Consider the following 19,816-nt stretch of genomic DNA (forward strand, 5'->3'; position numbering starts at 1 on the left):
TGCATTAGTCACATGGTAAGAAAAGAATAGAACTGGAAATGCTGTTTTAAAAAGAATCTTTTTATTTTATTTTTTACTTATTTATTTATTTTTTTGAGATGGAGTCTTGCTCTGTCGCCCAGGCTGGAGTGCAATGGCACGATCTTGGCTCACTGCAACCTCTGCCTCCTGGGTTCAAGCGATTCTCCTGCCTCAGCCTTCCGAGTAGCTGGAATTACAGGCACCTACCACCATGCCCAGTAATTTTTTGTACTTTTTAGTAGAGACTGTGTTTCACCATGTTGGTCAAGCTGATCTCGAACTCCTGACCTCAGGTGATACACCCACCTTGGCCTCCCCAAGTGCTGGGATTACAGGCGTGAGCCACCTCACTCAGCCTTAAAAAGAATCTTTAAAGGATACCTTCAGGAAATGTGAAACAGGTTTATGCTACACTTGATAACATTCTTCCATTTTCCTGAATGGAATCCAAGAAAATACTAAATGCCAACATCTAGTCATTGAATGATAATTTTCATATCAAAGTTAAGTGTAAATGACTCATTAATTCTTCGGTTGCTCTGTTCTCTCATAATTAACTTGAAATCAAAGACAGAATAGGCAGAGAGAGTATAAGGACTGGAGTTCTCCAGGTTAGTTCGTTAATACTCTGTTAAGGCCAAAATGGCAGGGAAGTGCAGAACAGGCATCCTTGACCAGGAGTCAAATTGGTGTTAGTTTTCAATGCTGCCGTTGGATTTATACCTCACTCAACAGTCAGTATCTTTTGTGTTGCAACATGGCATAAACTACTTCTTTACTATTCCCATGTACTTATTGAAAGTGAATGCTGGTTAAAGGTAAAAATATGAATAAACTTGATTTGAAATATTCCACGTAAGAATTAATTTTGAGGATTAGCTTTCAGCATCAATTTGTACAAATGGGTCTCAACTGGGTGGGGGAGGATTGTAATTTGACAACATCTGGAGATATTTTTGGTTGTAACAATCCAGGATGAGGGCTGGCTACTGGCGTCTAGTGGTTAGAGGCCAAAGATGTTACTAAACATCCTACAAGGCACAGCACAGTCCCCTACAAGAGAAAATTATCTGGCCCCAAATGTGAATAGTGCTGAGGCTGATATAACCCTGATTTACATAAACAAAATTGCACTAGCTCTAATTGCTTAAGCCGTCTAGCCATTGGTATACATGGCTATTTCTCAGGCATGTTTTAGAAAAGATTTGTGTTTGTGTTTGTGCGTGTGCACAGGAACTTAGGCTATTTCTATAATCGGTTGAACTGTAAGGTCCTAGGCTACCCATTTATTTTACTCTTTTGGAGACTGTTATCCAGAAGAGGGCCATGGAATTATAGAAATCCAGCAAATATGAAGGTTAATGCTTTTTAGAACACATCTTAGAATGACATATGGCATTAGTGAGAGGACAGCTTTTGGTGGTCTCCAAACTCAGTGTAAATAGAATCGAGTTTGAGGGTAAGGGAAGGCCAAAGGGAAGGATGTTTTTTGCTCTTTCTGGATACTCTTTATTAGTAAAGCTAAGTCATTTTATTGTGATATCTATATATTTAAGAGATCATAAGAATTCAATGACTTAAAAATTTTTCATGATTTGTTATCTTGATTGCAGTGGTAATTTCATGGGTGTATATATATGTATACATATATATATATATATCTGTCTAAACTGATAAGATTTAACAATTTAAATGTGTGCAGTTTATTGTATGTAATTTTCCTCAATAACATTGTAAAAATTGTATACAGTATACATTAGTACATTCTCATTGTAGGAAGTTCAAACAGTGTATATCTTACCAAACTTGACAGTTATCCACCTCTCCTCACTCCTACTCTCCTTCCCTCTGGTAACACTGTTGAGTTTGGTTATTTCAATACATATGCATGTATGTTACATATATCATGTAAACATGGTCATGTAAATGAAATCACAATTTTTTTTTCCTTGCTTTTTTTCACTTTGTCATACCTTGGCATTCTTCTTATAGGTCTATTTCATTCTTTTTTTGTGGCTACATTTAATTTTATAATGTATCATCCATTATTTAATCCCTTAATTTTAAGGGTTTTTTTTTCCTTTTACAAACAGCAAAAATACTTTGTATACACATGATCATTATGTCTATAATCTGAACTTTTGAAGTAGGATTGTTGAATAAAAGCTAATACATGTTGCAATTTGAATGGCTACTGCTAAATTGCTTGCTACCAAGGGCTTTAGCAACAACTTACCCTCTCATCAATATTTGGAAGGGCCCTTTATCACAACTTTGACAATAAGGAATATTATCAATCTTTTAAGTTTTGCTAATTTGACAGACAAAAATAAATTTTGTTCAGGATGAATGTCTTTGTTTTAATCATTTTGTATTGGAAATTTGTATTTTTTATTTTGTATTGGATTAGGTATCTTGTTGATTTGTAGGAGCATTTTACATCTTATGAATACTAACTGTTTCATATATTTATAAAGCATTGTCAGTGATTAAACATAGAATTACTATATAATCCAGCAATTCCAGTTCTGTATATGTGCTGAAAAGAAATGAAAGCAGAGACCAGAACAGATTCTTGTACACCATTGTTCATAGTTGCATAATGCACAACAGCCAATAGGTAGAAGCAATTGAAGTATCCACTGGCAGATGAATGGATGAACGGAATGTAGTCTATACAGACAATGGAATATTATTCGACTTCAAAATGGAAAGACATTCTGGTACATGTTACAACATGGATAAAACTTGAGAACGTTAGGCTAAGTGAAATAAGCCAGTCACAAAAAGACAAATAATGTATGATTCCACTTACATGATGTGATGGTTAATACTGAGTGTCACCTTGAATGGATTGAAGGATGGCAAAGTATTAATCATGGGTGGCTTTGTGAGGGTGTTGCCAAGGGAGATTAACATTTGAGTCAGTGGGCTGAGGAAGGCAGACCCATCCTTAATCTGGGTGGGCACAATCTAATCAGCCGCTAGTGAATATAAAGCAGGCAGAAAAATGTGAAAAGGCAAGAATGGCCTAGCTTCCCAGCCTACATCTTTCTCCTGTACTGGATGCTTCCTGCCCTCAAACATTAGACTCCAAGTTCTTCACTTCTGAGACTTAGACTGGCTCTTCTTGCTCCTCAAGCTTACAGACAGCCTATTGTGGGACCTTCTGATAGTGTAAGTTAATTAATATATATATAATAAACTCACATATATGTATTTTTTATATATATATAATACTAATAATCTTACTAATTTTTTCTTTCCTTGGAAAAATGATTTAATTTGTACAAAATTAGAATATAAATTTTGTTACTCTAATTATATATATATATATATCTCCAATTAGTTCTGTCCCTCTAGGGAACCCTGTCTAATAAATATGAGGTACCTAGAACAGTCACATTTATAGAGACAGAAAGTGGAATGGTAGTTGCTGGTGGCTGGGGTAAAGAGGGAATGGAGAGTCATTGTTTAATGAGGTTCACAGTTTCAGCTTGAGAAGATAAAAATTTTCCAGAGATGGATGTTGGTGATGGTTGCAGAACAATGTGAATGTTCTAAAAACCCCTGAACTATACACTTAAAAAATGGTAAAAATGGCAAATTTTATATTTTTTACCAAAATAACAAAATGGAAAATAAAAACATTGTTTTGTTTCTAAACTTTGTGTTTTCATTATTGACCCAGTTTTAAAAATTATTCACCACATTGCTTTAATTACTGTAGCTTCATAGTATATTTGATGGTAGGGCAGTAACACAATTTTTGTTGTTTTCAATTATTTTTCTTACTCTATTATAATATTTGTTTCATATAAATTTTCAAATCAACTCATCCACCTCTATTTTTAAAGTATTGTTGAAATTATACTGAATTTAGGGATAAATATATCTGGGGAGATATAGTTATCCAGAGTATTTTGGTTAATCACATTATTCTTACTTTTCTAAGTATAGAAAATAATTTTTACTATTGAAAATTATTCTTATTTATGAAATGTTTTGTAATTTTTTACACCTATACTCTCTCTCCAATTTTTCTGTAATATAGTATTTCATTGATAGTAGCAATTTAAAAACTGCTAATTCACATGATACACACTCAGGCATTCTCTATTACACAATGTATTAACCGTTTACTAATTTTTTCTTTCCTTGGAAAAATGATTTAATTTGTATAAAATTAGAATATGAATTTTGTTACTCTAATAAAATAATAACTCAAATATATGATTTTTAAATTAACAAGTATACATATTTGAATTTGCAAGGTTAGGTCTGTCAGAGTACTCTATTTCTTTAAGCAACTTAATTATTTTAACCTGATTTTCCTGGCGAATAAATTTTCACACTCACAAAGAAAAGCAGTCTTTACAGGAGAAGTAAAAAAAGAGGCTAATTTTAAATGAACATTAAACCCAGTGAGGAGACTATAGTCCTGCTTTACTGGTGCCACAGATAATATTTGGTTGTTTTCAAATATCTTTTTGGAAGCTTCCATATGTTATTTATTGTAAAAATGTCCCTGGTTATGGCATTATATTAAATCAGCGCCTCTTAGTATAAAACTTCAAGTCCTCGGAGAGGCATTCCAAAAGGCCCTCACCATGTAGTTTCCAGCAAGCACGTGGCCTTGTCTTGCCCTACCCATCACACCACCTTCCTATCCCCTGACCAGTTACACAAGCAGGTACCTGAGCTTTTCAGAGGACATGTTTATAGAAGCAGCCATTCAGAGAGATTATACATATATTCAGAAAGGCTCTTTCTTAGTGACAGTTTTTGGTTAGTTTTAAATTATAGAAATTTAGCTAGTTTTTACATTTGTTTGGAAAATTATTTCTTTGGCTTCAACAAAGTGGGCATGTGTCAAATTGGTTATATGGTGATTTTGGCTTTCTGTGAATTGCTTTTGGCAAATTAAATTGTGGAGAATTGACTAAGGCTACCCTACCTTTCTCTCTCTCTCTCTCTCTCTCTCTCTCTCTCTCTGTCTCTCTCTCTCTCTCTCTCTCTCATAGGCAGACACACTCACATCTTACTGATTGCTCCCTCCCCTTTGTAGTATGACAGCACTTTGAGAAAAAGGGTTCTAATTTTTTCACTATTGCTCTGCCATTAGTCATATGCATATCTGTGTCCCCTAACCCTAGAGCATCTCCTTCTGCATTCTCCTGAGTTTCTTGAGGGCAGATACTCTGTCTTGCTCATCTCTGTATCCTTAATGTCTAGCAGAGGGCCTGGGACCTGTAGAAGAGTCAGCAAAAAAACTTGTTGAAAGAATGAAATTAAATACATCTGCTCAGGTAATACAAACATTTATTTTTAATTTCCCTTTCTGAAGAATAATGCCAGATTCATGATATCTTTAATAAAAAGATTTCTGGCGTAAGTGGCTCTTCGTCTGTGTCTTTCCTAGGATGCTAATTTGATATTTGCACAAAAGGTAGATAAGTTTGTCTGACTGTGGAGGGGCAGATGTTGTCAGTCCTGATTGATGACGATGCACTAGAGTCTAACCCTTAGCCACTTGTGGCATCTCCCATCTGGTCTTCACATCACTCCATTTCTGCTCTTAACATTAAAATATCCAAATGTTCTGACTTGAGACTTTTAAAGGAATAGTTTGTTTTTTACTGACCTACCCAAGCTAGAAGAATGATTTGGAAGAACGTTACTATGACTGAAATAGACACACATACACACACACACAAACACACGGGTGAGGTGTACACACACACAGACACACACATGCACACCCCAGCACCACCTTATGTTGCCCCGAGGTATTCCTGGCAGAGTTTCTTGCTGATGATTTTAGCCACAGTCTGAGTAATGTCTGCTTGCCTGAGTGTTGTAAAGTGATCTCCTTTTATTAGATGAAATCTTGAATGAAGGGTGGCGGTACTGTGTCTTCCTAGTTCAATATCTGTTGTCTTTCTGCCGCCTCTCTGCAGACTAGGGGTGGCTACAAAGGATGCCGTGGAAAGGAGAGAGGAGTGCTGAGCCAAAGCATTTTTCAATGCAAAGATTTCTCATTGTAACTCATAGAGTTCTTTAAAATTGTTATGGGAATGTTTTGAGTGTTACTCTGGCCTTCTCACTTTTATTAAGGCTGCTAAAATGGAGCCATATATAACACAGATTTGAAAATATAATCAATATAGCACTTGGAATTGTTACTTGTAAATATGAGAATTCTAATATCTCCTGGAATATTGCAAGTTCTGTGAAACTATTTTTTTATAAAAACAAATTATAATTTATTTTTATAATAACTGCCTAGACATTCTGATAAAATCATTTCCAAATAAATCTGTCCTCACTGAATCTAAAACAGTAAATGAACTATTGAACTAACTATGCAATTTTGATTAGAGACCAAGACAATCATGACAGTTATAAAGGCTTGAGGGACTATCAAAATAGAACATTCCTTATGCCTAGCTTTTTTTGTTTGTTTGTTTACATGGAAACTGCTTATTGGAAATAACTTGAGATAACTCAGATGAATGTTTCCATTAACACAAAGGAGGTGGGGAAGACTAAGGCCAGAGGTTATTTTATTATATTCTTAAAAGACATATATGTCTTATAAGGTTTGGCTTTTGTTCTTAAAATACTAGACCATTCCAAAATTGTTATTAAATATATTTAATAAAACAAGAAGTACCTAATTTTTTTGAAAGGGAAAGAAAATTTATAAATAATAGCTAAGTGAAGGAAGGTCGCAGACTGTCTAAATTCAGCCCTGTCCCTGCCTTGTTACTGACATTTTATCACAAAGTGAAACAGTGTGACATATTGCACTGGAATAATGGTCCTGAAAAGCAGGAAATAATAGCTCTAAGTTAGGGAATATACTAGCATAGAAACCAGGTATTAAATCTTATTTGTGTAAAAATGCATGTTTTTATACAAATGTATTTATGAATAAATATCTTATGAGGGATACACAAATAAATGTTACTAGTGAATGATCGCCTCCAGAAAAGGGAACTGGAGAGCAGGTATGGGAGAGAGCCTTACCTTTCATTGTACATCCTCTTGTACTTCCTGAATTCTATATCACCTGCATGTATTTTCTATTAAAATTATTTATTTACAAAATGTTCTAGCTGGGTGTGGTGGCTCACGCCTGTAATCGCTATACTTTTGGGGGTTGAGGCAGGCAGATCACTTGAGGCCAGGAGTTCAAGACCAGCCCAGCCAAAATGGTGAAACCCCATCTTCACAAAAAATACAAAAATTAGCCAGACGGGGTGGCACAGGCCTGTAATCCCAGCTACTTGGGAGGCTGAGGCATGAGAATTGCTTGAACCCAGGAGGCAGAAGTTGCAGTGAGCCGAGATCGTGTCATTGCACTACAGCCTGGGTGACAGAGTGAGACTCTGAGATTCTGTCTCAAGAACAAACAAACAAAAAATGTTCTAAGCAGAGAAGTCCAATTTCTATCATTTCTACAATCAAACAAAAATTCAAATCAAAAACTAAACTCAAAAAAGATTTGTATTTAAAAAAAAAATCTTCCAAGTCTCCTCAAATAGATGACATTAGGATTTGATCTGGAAGGTAACATGATGTAGTAGGAGCACTTACTTTCCACGGATAACTATGGAAGCACATTCAGTTAATTAATAAGAGTCCAAAATTATTTAAGTATATACTCATAGGTAAATACTTTATAAAAAATAAATAATACTACACGAGAGAGTTATTGATATTTTACAGATAAGAAAACTAAGGGTCAGCTGACTACATAATTTGTTGAAAGTCACAAGGCTGGTCCTCTACATAGGGCAAATTATAGTAACATTTCTGCTGTGTAGTAAACTAATGAATGGTTCCAATCCTTTCTAGAATCTATGTTTGGAAGATTTACACTTCAGTCACGTTAGTGTTCTGCTTTAAACATAAACATCTTTTATGAAAGGCTGTTCATATTGTCATCAGTATGCTTTAAGCAGTTCATAATTTATAGCAATGTTTAATGTTGCTCAAGTATCCATTTGAAATGCACTATAGTTTCACTGAAAATGACCCTTTTGGGAAGGCAGCCTTCTGAAAATGGCAATACATTTCTAGTGTTTTAAAAGGATATTTTAGAAATGGCAGTCGAGCCATTTATGAATTTTATCTTGTTGCCTGACAATTTTTACCACAAATTTAAAGACTTTACACCAACTTATCTCACAGTTTTGGTAGTGAGAAGTGTGGGGACAGCATGACTAGGATCTTTGCTCAGGGACTTACAGGCTGAAATCAAAATGTCAGTCATGCTTCCTTCTCACCTGGAGCTAGAGGTCCTCTTCCCAGCTCATGCGGTTGTGACAGAATTCAGTTCCTTGCTGTTGTAGGACTGAGGTCCCCACTTCCTTACTGTATGTCAGCTAGGAGTTGCTCTACATCCCTAGAGTCCACCTGCATTCCTTGCCATGTAGCCTGCTCCATTCTCAAAGCCAGTAACAGGAGATCTCTCTTGAGTCCGATCCCAATCACATTTCAAATCCGTTTCTCAAGAGGAGCCTAATCTCTTTTAAGGGCTTGCCTGATTAGGTCAGGCCCACACAGGTAAGTTTTCTCTCTTAAAGTCAAATGATTTGGATGTTAATTATAGTTACATATTCTCTTCACAGCAGCACTTTTATTAGTATTTGATTGTATATTGATTGAGTAACTGGGAGAAGACACTACCAGGGGTGGAAAATCTTGGGGGATATAAATGCAGTATAAACATTTCCACCACCACCACCACCAATCCTGTCCCCATCCCCTACTCTTTCCCCGGTGAGCTATCCTTCCACCAAAAAATTAAAGAAGGGCTTACATTACCATGTTACTTATATTTATTTATATAGGGTTAAATTTAAATAATAAATGATATTTGGCTTTCCTATTCATTTGAGTCTTAAAGGTCTAGGTGCAGGAGAATTTAGTTTCCATATCTGTACTTTATAGTTAGGATAATTGAGGCTCAGGGAGGTGAAATTATTGGCCTCCTCAAGTTACATGGCATCCCTGTCTTCATATTTTAGGTCCATGGTTTCAAATTTACTGCAGAATTTTTACTTCTATAATATATTAAATATCACGATTTTTAGGTCAGTCTTATTTTTCATGATCTCTAAAAAGAACTTTTTTTTTTCAAACCTGTAGACAGATATCACAGAAAATAATAAAATGCAATGGTCTTCCTGTTGTATGCCCGCATGAGAAAGAATTTCATTTACATCAATAGGAATACATTGTGAAAAGCATTTATATACATTTTCTTCTTACAAACTTATTTATTTATTTATTTAAATAATCGTATGGGCTGGGCGCAGTGGCTCATGCCTGCAATCCCTGCACTTCAGGAGGCTGAGGCAGATGGATAACTTGAGGACAGGAGTTTGAGATCAGCCTGGTCAACATGGTGAATCCCTGTCTCTACTAAAAATACAAAAATTAGCTGAGCATGGTGGCAAACGCCTGTAATCCCAGATACTTGGAAGGCTGAGGCAGGAGAATCACTTGAACCCAAGAGGCGGAGGTTGCAGTGAGCTGAGATCACACCACTGCACTCCAGCCTGGATGACAGAGCAAGACTTTGTCTCAAAAAAATAAATAACTCTTATGATTCTTTATGGAAATCCAGTAAACAGAAACTAACTATTTTTGAAGTTTGTTTAATTAAGGCAACACTTCATTTGCCATTTTCATCTTCTGTGTGTTGGTTAATGTCAATGTGGGTGTGTTTCAGGACTTCAAGATTTTATCTTACTCAAGGTGTAACCACACTTTATGATCAAAACAACATGGGTGGTTCAGGTGACAATGTTAAAGCCACATCTAGTATGATGTTGAATTAAAGGAAAATGATCTTCTATTAATCCAAAAGTACACTGTAATTTTTGTAAGACCAACCAGACTCCATCTTAATTCTTTCTTCTCTCAAAGTTTTAAACATAGTTGAAGTTATTGGATGGATGTTGTCTATAAGAACAGATCGATAATTTCATAATGGGAGTCACAGGGAAAGTGGAGTTCCATAGAATCATTGAAGGTAGCAAGGTTAAAAGGACCATAGGTAACTTCTCCTTTTACAAATGATGAAAGTGAATCTCACAGAAGTTAAGGAACTTGCCTAAGGGCACACAGCTCAAGAAGTGACAGAACTGAGATGTGAATATCAATCTTTTGGTTCTAAGTTCCGTACTCTTTAGTTCACCAATTGCATCTGTTGGTGCAAAATGTATTGTTTCCAGTCTTTCATAAGTATTGCCATTTTTTTACAACCACAGCAAGTATTTAGGAATAAAGATATGGTTTGAATTTTGTGAATCCTTACCTGTTTCACGAGCTCAGATCCCTGTCTCTGTTTTCATTTCCCTAAATGTCTTTTATGGGCTTCTCTGCTGCCATCCATGTGAACCTCAGTCTAACCATCCGCACATGACAATTTTCTTTGGTCTGAGTGTGTACAATGTGCACCAAGGTCAGTGTTATTCCAAGGGTAGGGTGATGAGAACGATCCACCTGCTCAACAGTAAACACAGCAATCCTTTGTACTTAGACCAAGAGAATATTTTTGGGAGGAGGAGGAGTATTTTATTACTGATATTTGTAACTTCTAGTAAATAGAGACAATAAAAAGTAGATTGACTTTTAGTCAGTTTAATTACTGTTTTTGAGTTTTTTATAGACCTGTCCTCCCATTGGCCCTTGTGACGCTGTCCTGGATTAAAGTACAGGAATCCTGGAAGAGCTGCTTACATCTTACATGCTTTCAGCCTTTCTAGAAAGTGTTCCTTATTAGACAGAAGAGAGAAAGGGAGGCAAAGCACAATCATAGTTTTTGAAAGCACAGATGCTTAAAAATTGAAATTATATATAAAATGTATTATATATCCCAAAATATCACTAGGGAAACAACTTTGGTAAGGAAATTGATTGTTAGACACCAGAATCTTAGGAATGTATCTGGGTTTATATGTGATTTTACACTTACTGTGTCCCCAGCAAGGAAGATATTTTAGTTTTGCTTGTCACTGGGCTCACAGAGAAGTGAATATTTTAATGCATTTTGAGTAGAAGCCGTGCTGCATAGGGTATTAAGATAGCCTGGGTCAAATCTGGACAATGTGACCATGGGCAAATTATCTAATCTGGCCAAGCATCAGTTTCTCCATCTATAAAATAGAAATGAGTAATAGTGCCTATCTTACAGAGTAAGTGTGGGGATTAAAATCAGTTACATAAAGGGCTTACCCCTGTGCTGGCACATATTAATAAATGTTGAGAATCATAATTGTCATCAAACAGGCTAAAATATATCAAATGTAAAAAAAAAATTTTAGTTTGACACAAAATTCTTGTTATTTACTTTATTTCTCACAAATATGAAATGAAAACATCCAGACAGGTATTTAAGGACATAACCTCAATTTAATTGTGATTAAGATTTTTATTTAGCAAATTTCTCCAAGGGCACTAGATGGCGACCTTCTCCTTTAAGAAAAAAAAAAAAAAAAAGGAAAAAAAAAAAAAAAACCTAAGGTTTCATTAATACTCTGCTTTCACATATTACTACTACAGATTTAGAAATAAGAAACAGAGAGTAAGGTCACATCTTTCAACACTGGATCATCAGAATCATAGAGTTTCTAAATTTTCTGGATCCATGCTAGAAGCAGCATGGGAGGGAAAGCATGCTTCGTGGGTATTAGGCGTCCTGGACTCAAACTTCTGCCCTTGAAGTGATCTTGGACTTTCCCTCTCAAGATCTCATTTTCCTCCTTTATAACATGAGGTTGTTGGGTTAGATCATCTTCAAAGTTCTTTCAGCTCTAATATACTATGACATGATTTTTAATAATTCAGTGTTTATTCTTCTACCAGCATGTCTTTTCTCAAGCTTTCCTTGTGGTCTAAATTAAATACTTATTAAGCCAATGGACAAGATTTAATGTCACTAGCAATCAACATTATTTAAATTAAAACTGACCTATTCAAAAATAAGTTTTATTTTGGAAGATGGGTATGAATTTAGGTTTTGCGGTGCATGTGTGAAATCTAAGTTTAAAGGTTTATTTTTTAATAAGCAGAAGAAACATTTGAATATCTTCATTTAAGATAGTGTAAGACTTACAAAAAAACCTTTTAAGAGTCATTTTAAAACTAATTTTTTCTCCTGTAAATAAAGTTAAAGCTATGCCTAGATTTTTGAATGTGATCAAAGGTTTTCTCTAATGTATTATTTTTAAATGTCAATTATTTTAGTTTGTGTAAAATGATAATAGCAGTTTAAGTTCATAGACAGAAGCAACAGAATAGCAACTGTCAACAACACTAAGAACCCTTTCTCAAACATCAGTAGACATAGCCAGACTTTAGCAGCTGGTGCAATTAAGAAATTCAGATGTGGTATAAAACATTTTTAATGTACAAAAATCAGATAAGTAGAACAGTAAATAATAAACAAATCTCCAGAATAAAATATACACTTGTTTCAGAAAAGGTAGAATAATTTTTTTTTGTAAGTAGCCAGTAATTACACATTGAATTTTCTTTTTTAAGAAAAATTACTATTTAGGAAACAATCTTCTGGTATCTTAGTTGCAACTATTTTTTTCCCTTAAAAAAATTACCAATGTGTTGACTATTATCGGAAGAAATACCTCTCACTGACTACCAAATCAGACTCTCAAATAGTGACTTATGTTATGTAAATGCTGTCTGTGATATATAGATATAAAAAAGGAAATTGTAAGAATCCGTGAATACGCGATTATTCTACTGTGCAGAATAATCCCTTTAGCATAGGGTAGATGGTGGATGCACAGATAAGACCTAAACACAGATAATTAAAGATGCAATTTCTCCCCCAAACTGGAACTGGTAGGGTGACCCAGCTTAGCACTGGTGGCCACCACTTCTGAGCCATTGAGAAAGAGATTGTGATATAATTTGGATGCTCTGTATACAAGACTGAAGGGTAATAGATGAAAAAAAAAAAAAAAAAAAAAAGCCAGACACAAAACGATTACAATTAACACATGGCCTTTCTCTTTTCCATAATCATTTGGCTCATTACCACATGTTCATCCAACTTTCCCACCAACAATTTTAGTTCACTTTCCCACCAACAATTTTAGTTCACTATGTCCAGTAAGGCTTTACGCTGAAAAACCTTGGAACTGGTATTGCCCTGTCATTCTTACTAGGGTCAGAACCATGGGACTTCACAGTAACACACACACACACACACACACACACACACGCCTTCCTTTCTGAATCCATCCAGGCATCAAAAATAGAAAAGAGGCAAAAGGCAAAGACCAAGATGAATTTATGCAGGTTACTGTCTAAAGGCAGTTTAATATTTATGAAATGTCACACACATACACACACACTCACACTCTTTAGGATCCAGTTACAAGCGCTGCGTCATCCGCCAGGTCACATGGTAATTGTTGCTATTTCAGGGATCAAGTGGCATAAAGCTCCCCCCCCACCCCACCCCCTTCCCTTGGTACCATATAGCGTGGAAGAGTGAGTTTTGTGTGATGGAGTGGGACTAGGCTCTCTGATCCAACCGTCTGCTAGCAACTCGACTGTCGGTGGGGTGGCGCGCGCGTATTCTCACGGAGTGACTAGCAAGGGGGGCGGGGGGGAGGGGGTCTCAGGGGAGGAAGGGCAGCTCTAATTGGTTTCTCAATGAAAGATAATCACCTACTCCCCAGAGAGACTGGAGATTAGCACTCTGCCTCTCCTCTCCATCGCTTTTAGACTTCTCATCCTCCCCTCGGTGCTTTTAGTCCATTCAGCAGAAGCGGATCGAAGCAGGAGGCTCCCCGCGCCGCATTAGGGGCGCACTCCGCCGCGCTCGAGTACTTAGCGCCCATTCACTCGCTCACCCGCGCCCTCCGCTCCCGGCTGCCGTCCCAGCCGCCGCCGCCGCCGCCGCCGCCGCCGCCGCCGCCGCCCGAGAAAAAGTTTCGCGGAGGGGCTCAGTGAAAAAATGAGCGAGCTAGAGGAAGACTTTGCCAAGATTCTCATGCTCAAGGAGGAGAGGATCAAAGAGCTGGAGAAGCGGCTGTCAGAGAAGGAGGAGGAAATTCAGGAGCTGAAGAGGAAACTCCACAAATGCCAGTCGGTGCTTCCCGTGCCCTCGACCCACATCGGCCCCCGGACCACCCGGGCGCAGGGCATCTCGGCCGAGCCGCAGACGTACAGGTCCTTCCACGACCTCCGACAGGCATTCCGGAAGTTCACCAAGTCCGAAAGGTAGGCGCGGAGGCCGTGGGCCCGGGTGTTCGTCTCGGCCCGCGGCGCAGAGGCTGGGGGCTCTGGCCAGAGGCCGGGGGCGGGTCGGCCCAGGGCGCCCCCTGCTCGCTGCGGCGCGCAGAGTGGGGGTGGCCCCGCGGCCCGGGAATGGGAAGTGTTTATTTTTATTTCTGCCCATCACGTGCTGTGCTTGTCTCCGCCGGGCTGGGAAAGGCTAGCTCCACAGGGAGACGCGCCCCTGTGGCGTGGGGGTGGGGAGGAGGACCGCGGAAAGTTTACTCGCGCGGGCTAACTTGTGCCCTCCACACTCGGCTGCAGTCGCGCGGCTGTCCTCCGTGCGCCCCGCTGGGAGCGTCCACACAGGGACCCAACCCTGCCCATCCAGGGGCCTAGAGAGCTTCCTAGCGGCGACCCCCCGGACTCAGGCCACTGGACATGCTCAGTGGGGCTGTCCGAGCCTCCCGGGGAGGGGCGACTGGAGGCTGGACGGGGTTGGGCTCAACTTAGGGACTGAACTTGCCCAGAACCTGAGCTCTGCTGGCGGGCGCGGGGACGGGGAGAAGCGAGACAGGGGCTCGTCTCTAGGGCAGGAATCCAGCCTGGAGCATGGGGGCGAGGCGGGGAAAGGTTTGTTCACAGGGTCACTTTCAAGGCAGCTGTGATGTCAGCAAGACATTGCAAAGAAACCCCACCTTCTGGACGTTCATTTGCTCTGACTGTGTCTTCCAGAAGTGCAACACCTTAAGCTGTTCTGGGTTTGGAGTCCGCTCAGTGGCCTTGCACCTGAAGCAGATTTGGGGCTGCTCGTCAGCCCTGTCCCAAAGTGGATACTGCGCCCTCCCTTTTTGTTTTCCCCTGAATCCCTCCCTGGAAAAGTTGGGATGAAGAGGGCGGAGGGGTGAGGGTAGGCTGTTTCTCAGGACGCCTCCGGGCTCCTTCCTTTCCTCCTCTCCGGCACTTTAAGAGACAGATCCTGCCAGTTCAAAGTTGTATGTCGCTCCTTTGGGGTGTGCAGAGCAGGCTGGGTGGATTTTGGCCACAAGTAGGAAGCTTTTGCACTCCACTCGTCGCCTTCACCGGAGAAGGCTGATCGATTGGCTGCAGCATTAAAGCGCCTCTGGACATTAGGGAGAGGAAGTGCAGACTCCAAAGCCCATTACTGGCTTTTAGTCCCTGGAAGTGCAGGGCCGAAAGTGCATTTCTCAGGATATTGAATATTCCATTAGGCGTGCCTTCATGCCCGCCTACCTCTCTTACTCCTTCCCTCTTCTTAGATCACTTGCTGTCTGAGTTTGGGGCCCTCAGGGGACTCCTAAACTAGTCCCCCTCTCTCCGTTTAGCTCTCTCATTTTTGAGGCAAGCTCTTCTGAAGAGCATGTCCTCTCCAATGTCCCCATCCAGGTCAGCTCCAGGGTGCTTAGTGTCTCCCAGTGGTCTACTGCACCTCTTCCGTGTCTGCCTCTGGAGTCCCTCTTGTGTATTGATTATATGGGATGGGGAGCCAGGGAGGCTGAGCGGGGGTTCAGAGTTATTAGAAGAAGACGAGGAGCTGGGAGCTCGAGCGGGGAGAAAAACAGGAATCAGACAGAAAGGACTCCTCTTAGGAATTGTGGGACCTTCTGAACAGCCATCTCAGAAGACAGCTTTCAGATTTCCTGAGTGACATTCCACTTACGAAGTGACACTGTCCGCATGGCACCTTGGGGCCCATCTTGCCTTGAAAGTCCCTGTTGGATGGAACAGTGGCATTTTCCTTACTTTTCTCAGGATTGCAAACAGAGCTAATATTTGGCCTTGCCCTTGCCTGGGAAGCCGCTGCTGAGTCTTGTCTCAGCCGGACTGTGCATTCCGAGTGGCTGCCCTGCCCTGCGCTCAGCAGCTGGAATCAATCTGCCCACCTCCTTAAGAAGCCACTTCATCAGCGGTCACCCGGCAGCTGCTCGCCTCCCAGGGCTGCTGGGCTAGGGCTTTATCGCATTTTTGAAATTTCAGATTTCTGTGTCTGGGCTATGCCCCTTAAACAGTAACAGCAACGCTTTTAAGCAGGGAGGAGATTTAACCAGGGTATGGAGGGGACAGGAGAAAAGCCCTCCTTCCCAGAGTCCACTCTCATTCAGGATTTGCTCTCAAAGAGGCAAGAAATCTCTTAAGAATGAAAGGAGGTGTTTTGTTGTTGTTGTTTTTTGTATGTGCTGGGAGGAAATGGCTGATCTTGGGTATGCACACATCATCCTTCTGTCCTTCTCTCTTCCCCTCCCTTTTCCAACATTTTCATGTTAGGGGTAGGAACATTCATCATGAGTGGATCATGCGCAATAGCGGTCAGTGCATATTTGTGTCTATAGCAAATAGCTGGAGTACTTTTCTACTTCCTCTCTGGGCTGGTTTACACTGGGAGTGAGGGTAAACTGTTTCCCACTCAGCGTTTAGTTTCATACTTTTGAATGGAAGTGTGGAGTTTATTTTCAGCGAGCTGACTCATTAGAGTTTAAAAATTTTTGACCGGTATAGTATATGGGGATAGTAACCATTAGAATTAGGTACTCTTCCTAGCACTTAAAGAGACAGTACGAAATTATCATTGGCTAGATACCTTATTTTGGCCAAGAAAGGAAATACTTTATTAAGGTATTTCTGGGATACAACATTTAATATGAAACAAGATGCTTTTAAAATAAAAATTGTTTTGAAATGTTCAGATAAGGATTTGATGAGTAGATATTCCATCACCTCACCTGTTTTTTGTAAAAGGCTGTGCCATTCTGAAGGGCATGCTGGGGCTGAAAGAGAATGCTTTATTGCAAAGCTTGTGTTCAGTTATGATTTCTGTAGCATTTGAATGATAACTATTAAGGCTACAGGCTCATTTCAAACTTTTTCAAGACACCCAGCTTTTATATCAACAGGAACAGAAATGTAGCCTGAAAGCGCAGCCGGCCCTCTCTAGCCATGGGTTCCACATCTATGGATTCAACCAACTGAGGATCAAAAATATTCAGGAAAGAAAAAAGGAATGGTTGTGCCTGGACTAAACATGTATAGTTTTTTCTTCTAAACAATACAATATAACAGCTATCTACATAGAATTTATATTGCATTAGGTATTATAAGTAATCTAGAGATGAGTTAAAATATATGAAAGGATGTGTGTAGGTTTTATGCAAATACTACATCATTTTATACAAAGGACTTGAGTATCTGTGGATTTTGGTATCCTTGGATCTTGGAACCAATCCCCCATGGATACTGAAGGATGACTGTGTAGGAATTTTATTTATTGAAAAGAATGATGAAAAACTTTTGCCTATAAACACTGCTTTAATGAATGATTTCAATCTTAAAAATTTATGTAATAGGTGACAAATATATCTTAAGCATGTATTGTAGATGAAGGAAATGGAATTCATTAACAACTGTAATCTCGTCAGTCCAATTAGCTAGATTTCTGTGTGTCCACAGAGGGTATAATGCACAATCTCCATTAAGAATGATCTAAGTATCTAAGGAATGCTTAGATGAAAATTATACTAGGAAAGGAAGATCTGAGCTCTCAGCATAAGTATCAAGTGTACAATATGATGATCATGTTTAAAAAGAATATATCCGACTTATTGCGGTACTCATTTTTAGACCCCTTAAGAAATGCCCAGTAAGGATCAAGTGATTATCTTTGAAAACTGCAAGCTGTTTTGGATGATGGTGATGATATTTTACATTTATATTTAAAATACTGTTTTTCTGCAAAAGAACTCCAAGTGTTTTACATAGATCTCTGTGAACTCTTGATTTTCTTAATGAATATACTCCACATCAAGAATTACCTATTATCCTTAATCGTTTCCCTTACTCTTTTTGCATGCACCAAATTCCTTATTTTGGCTGCCTAGTTAGCCAGTGTATGCTCAGGAACTGCACACAATTTTTTAATGAGTTTAAGGAAAGACTAGAATCAATATTAATCTGTTACAGGAATAAAAATAGATGTATTCCAGATTCATTTGAGTTATTCTTGTCATGAATCCCTTGATTCTTGATAATGTAAGTTGATTATTTGGAAGTGGAACTTCCTTTCACTGGGACATGGATGCCTTGGGATGGATGCCCCAGAAAACTCATTACCTTTTGCCTCTCTGATCCAATTCACATTTGATTTCACCTTAGGACTAAATCAAGGAGTTTGGCCTACTTCTTATATAAGCAAGGTCAATGAAGTGAGTAGGTCTCAGCTGAATTCTGGGTCCAGAGTCAATTATTTATTATTTGTTCACATGGAAAATACACAATGCTGTAAAATAGCAATGAAAGCAATAATAGAGATAGCTAATCTTAGCAATCTTAGCGCCGTGCTGAGCTATTTACCTGCAGTAGCTCATTGTTTTCTCACAGCAGCCCTAAAAGGCATCCCCACTTTTCAGGTGAGGAATCTGAGGTTTGAAGAAATTTAAGTCACCTGTCTAAGGTATCACTATGAGGAAACGCCATAAAGTTTCAAACCTAAATCTCGAAGATTTTAGAGCCCAAGTACTCAACCACTATACTATATAAGCTTGGAATAGGACTGGTTCTAATTTAGTAAGTGGGGAATCCTTCCAAATAGGAAATAATGAACATTCCCTAAATTAGAATGGGAGTTAGAAGTCTTAGAGCCAGTGATAGGTTAACCTCATGAAAATGGGACCAATGAACCTTTGTATCTAGCACATGTCCATTGGATCTGCTGTGCCAGGCTGGAATTTCCTCAGCCCTGCTCTTGGGATTGCCATTTACCAGTCCTTCCTCTTTTTCCTTCCTCATCCCAGTGCTGTGTTACAGGCAGGGCAGATGAATAATACAGTTATGAAGGATGTGAAAATGACCTTGGTTGCCTCCTTTGAATACCCTTTGCTATTTGTCACTTGTGTCCCACCATCGATATGGATTGATTACTGCATGATAATATGCCAATATGTTAACCTGTTACCTCTTTCTGATGAACATGGTAATGTGCTAACAGGAGCTTTTGGGAGAGGATATTTATTTAGTTTACTCAGCTGAGTAATATTTCTGACAAAGTTTTAAGGGGAAGCAGGCTGAGGAAGGGAAAGGAAGATTTTTAGGCAGCACGATGTGTAAACATCCCTGTATCTTGCCATATGTGATTTGAAGAGGACAGGGCTTGAGCATAAGCACTTCACACATGCTTTCATTCAAAGCTGTACAGGAGGTGGTAGTGTCTTGATTTTACTGACGAGAAAACTGAGCAAATCATTGTGGAAGTGTCCTTTAAAGGATCTCAGAAATAAGACCAGAAAGAAAATTTAGGGTTTTTTTTTTTTTTTTTGCATCGGTACCAGAGTTGGTGAATTGATGTCTTCAACGTATCTGTTTATACTTGTTATTTAAGACACACTGATTTTGCTTTGGGGTTAGTTCAGGTTCCAGAGTCGTGTGCGTTTTCCAAATGTATTTGTAATACACCAGGAGTTCTTGTTCCATTTGAATTACCAATATATGTACAGGTTGAAAGTTTACATTTAATCATGTA

The 19,816-nt window shown here is 39.0% G+C and overlaps 1 protein-coding gene across 1 annotated transcript in view; it reads left to right on the forward strand.

Moving 5' to 3' along the window:
- Window positions 1–12,513: 12,513 nt before the first annotated feature.
- The window catches only part of PRKG1 (protein kinase cGMP-dependent 1), a 1,324,128-nt gene continuing 1,316,825 nt past the window's right edge, over window positions 12,514–19,816 (forward strand). Inside the window, exon 1 of the mRNA XM_031652620.1 lies at window positions 12,514–14,292. Within this exon, the coding sequence (XP_031508480.1) occupies window positions 14,027–14,292 (266 nt within the window). The 5' untranslated portion in view covers window positions 12,514–14,026. The remainder of the gene's footprint in view (window positions 14,293–19,816) is intronic.

The sequence above is a fragment of the Papio anubis genome, chromosome 11 (genome assembly GCF_008728515.1).
Source record: "Papio anubis isolate 15944 chromosome 11, Panubis1.0, whole genome shotgun sequence".
In the NCBI taxonomy this organism is placed as follows: Eukaryota; Metazoa; Chordata; class Mammalia; order Primates; family Cercopithecidae; genus Papio; species Papio anubis.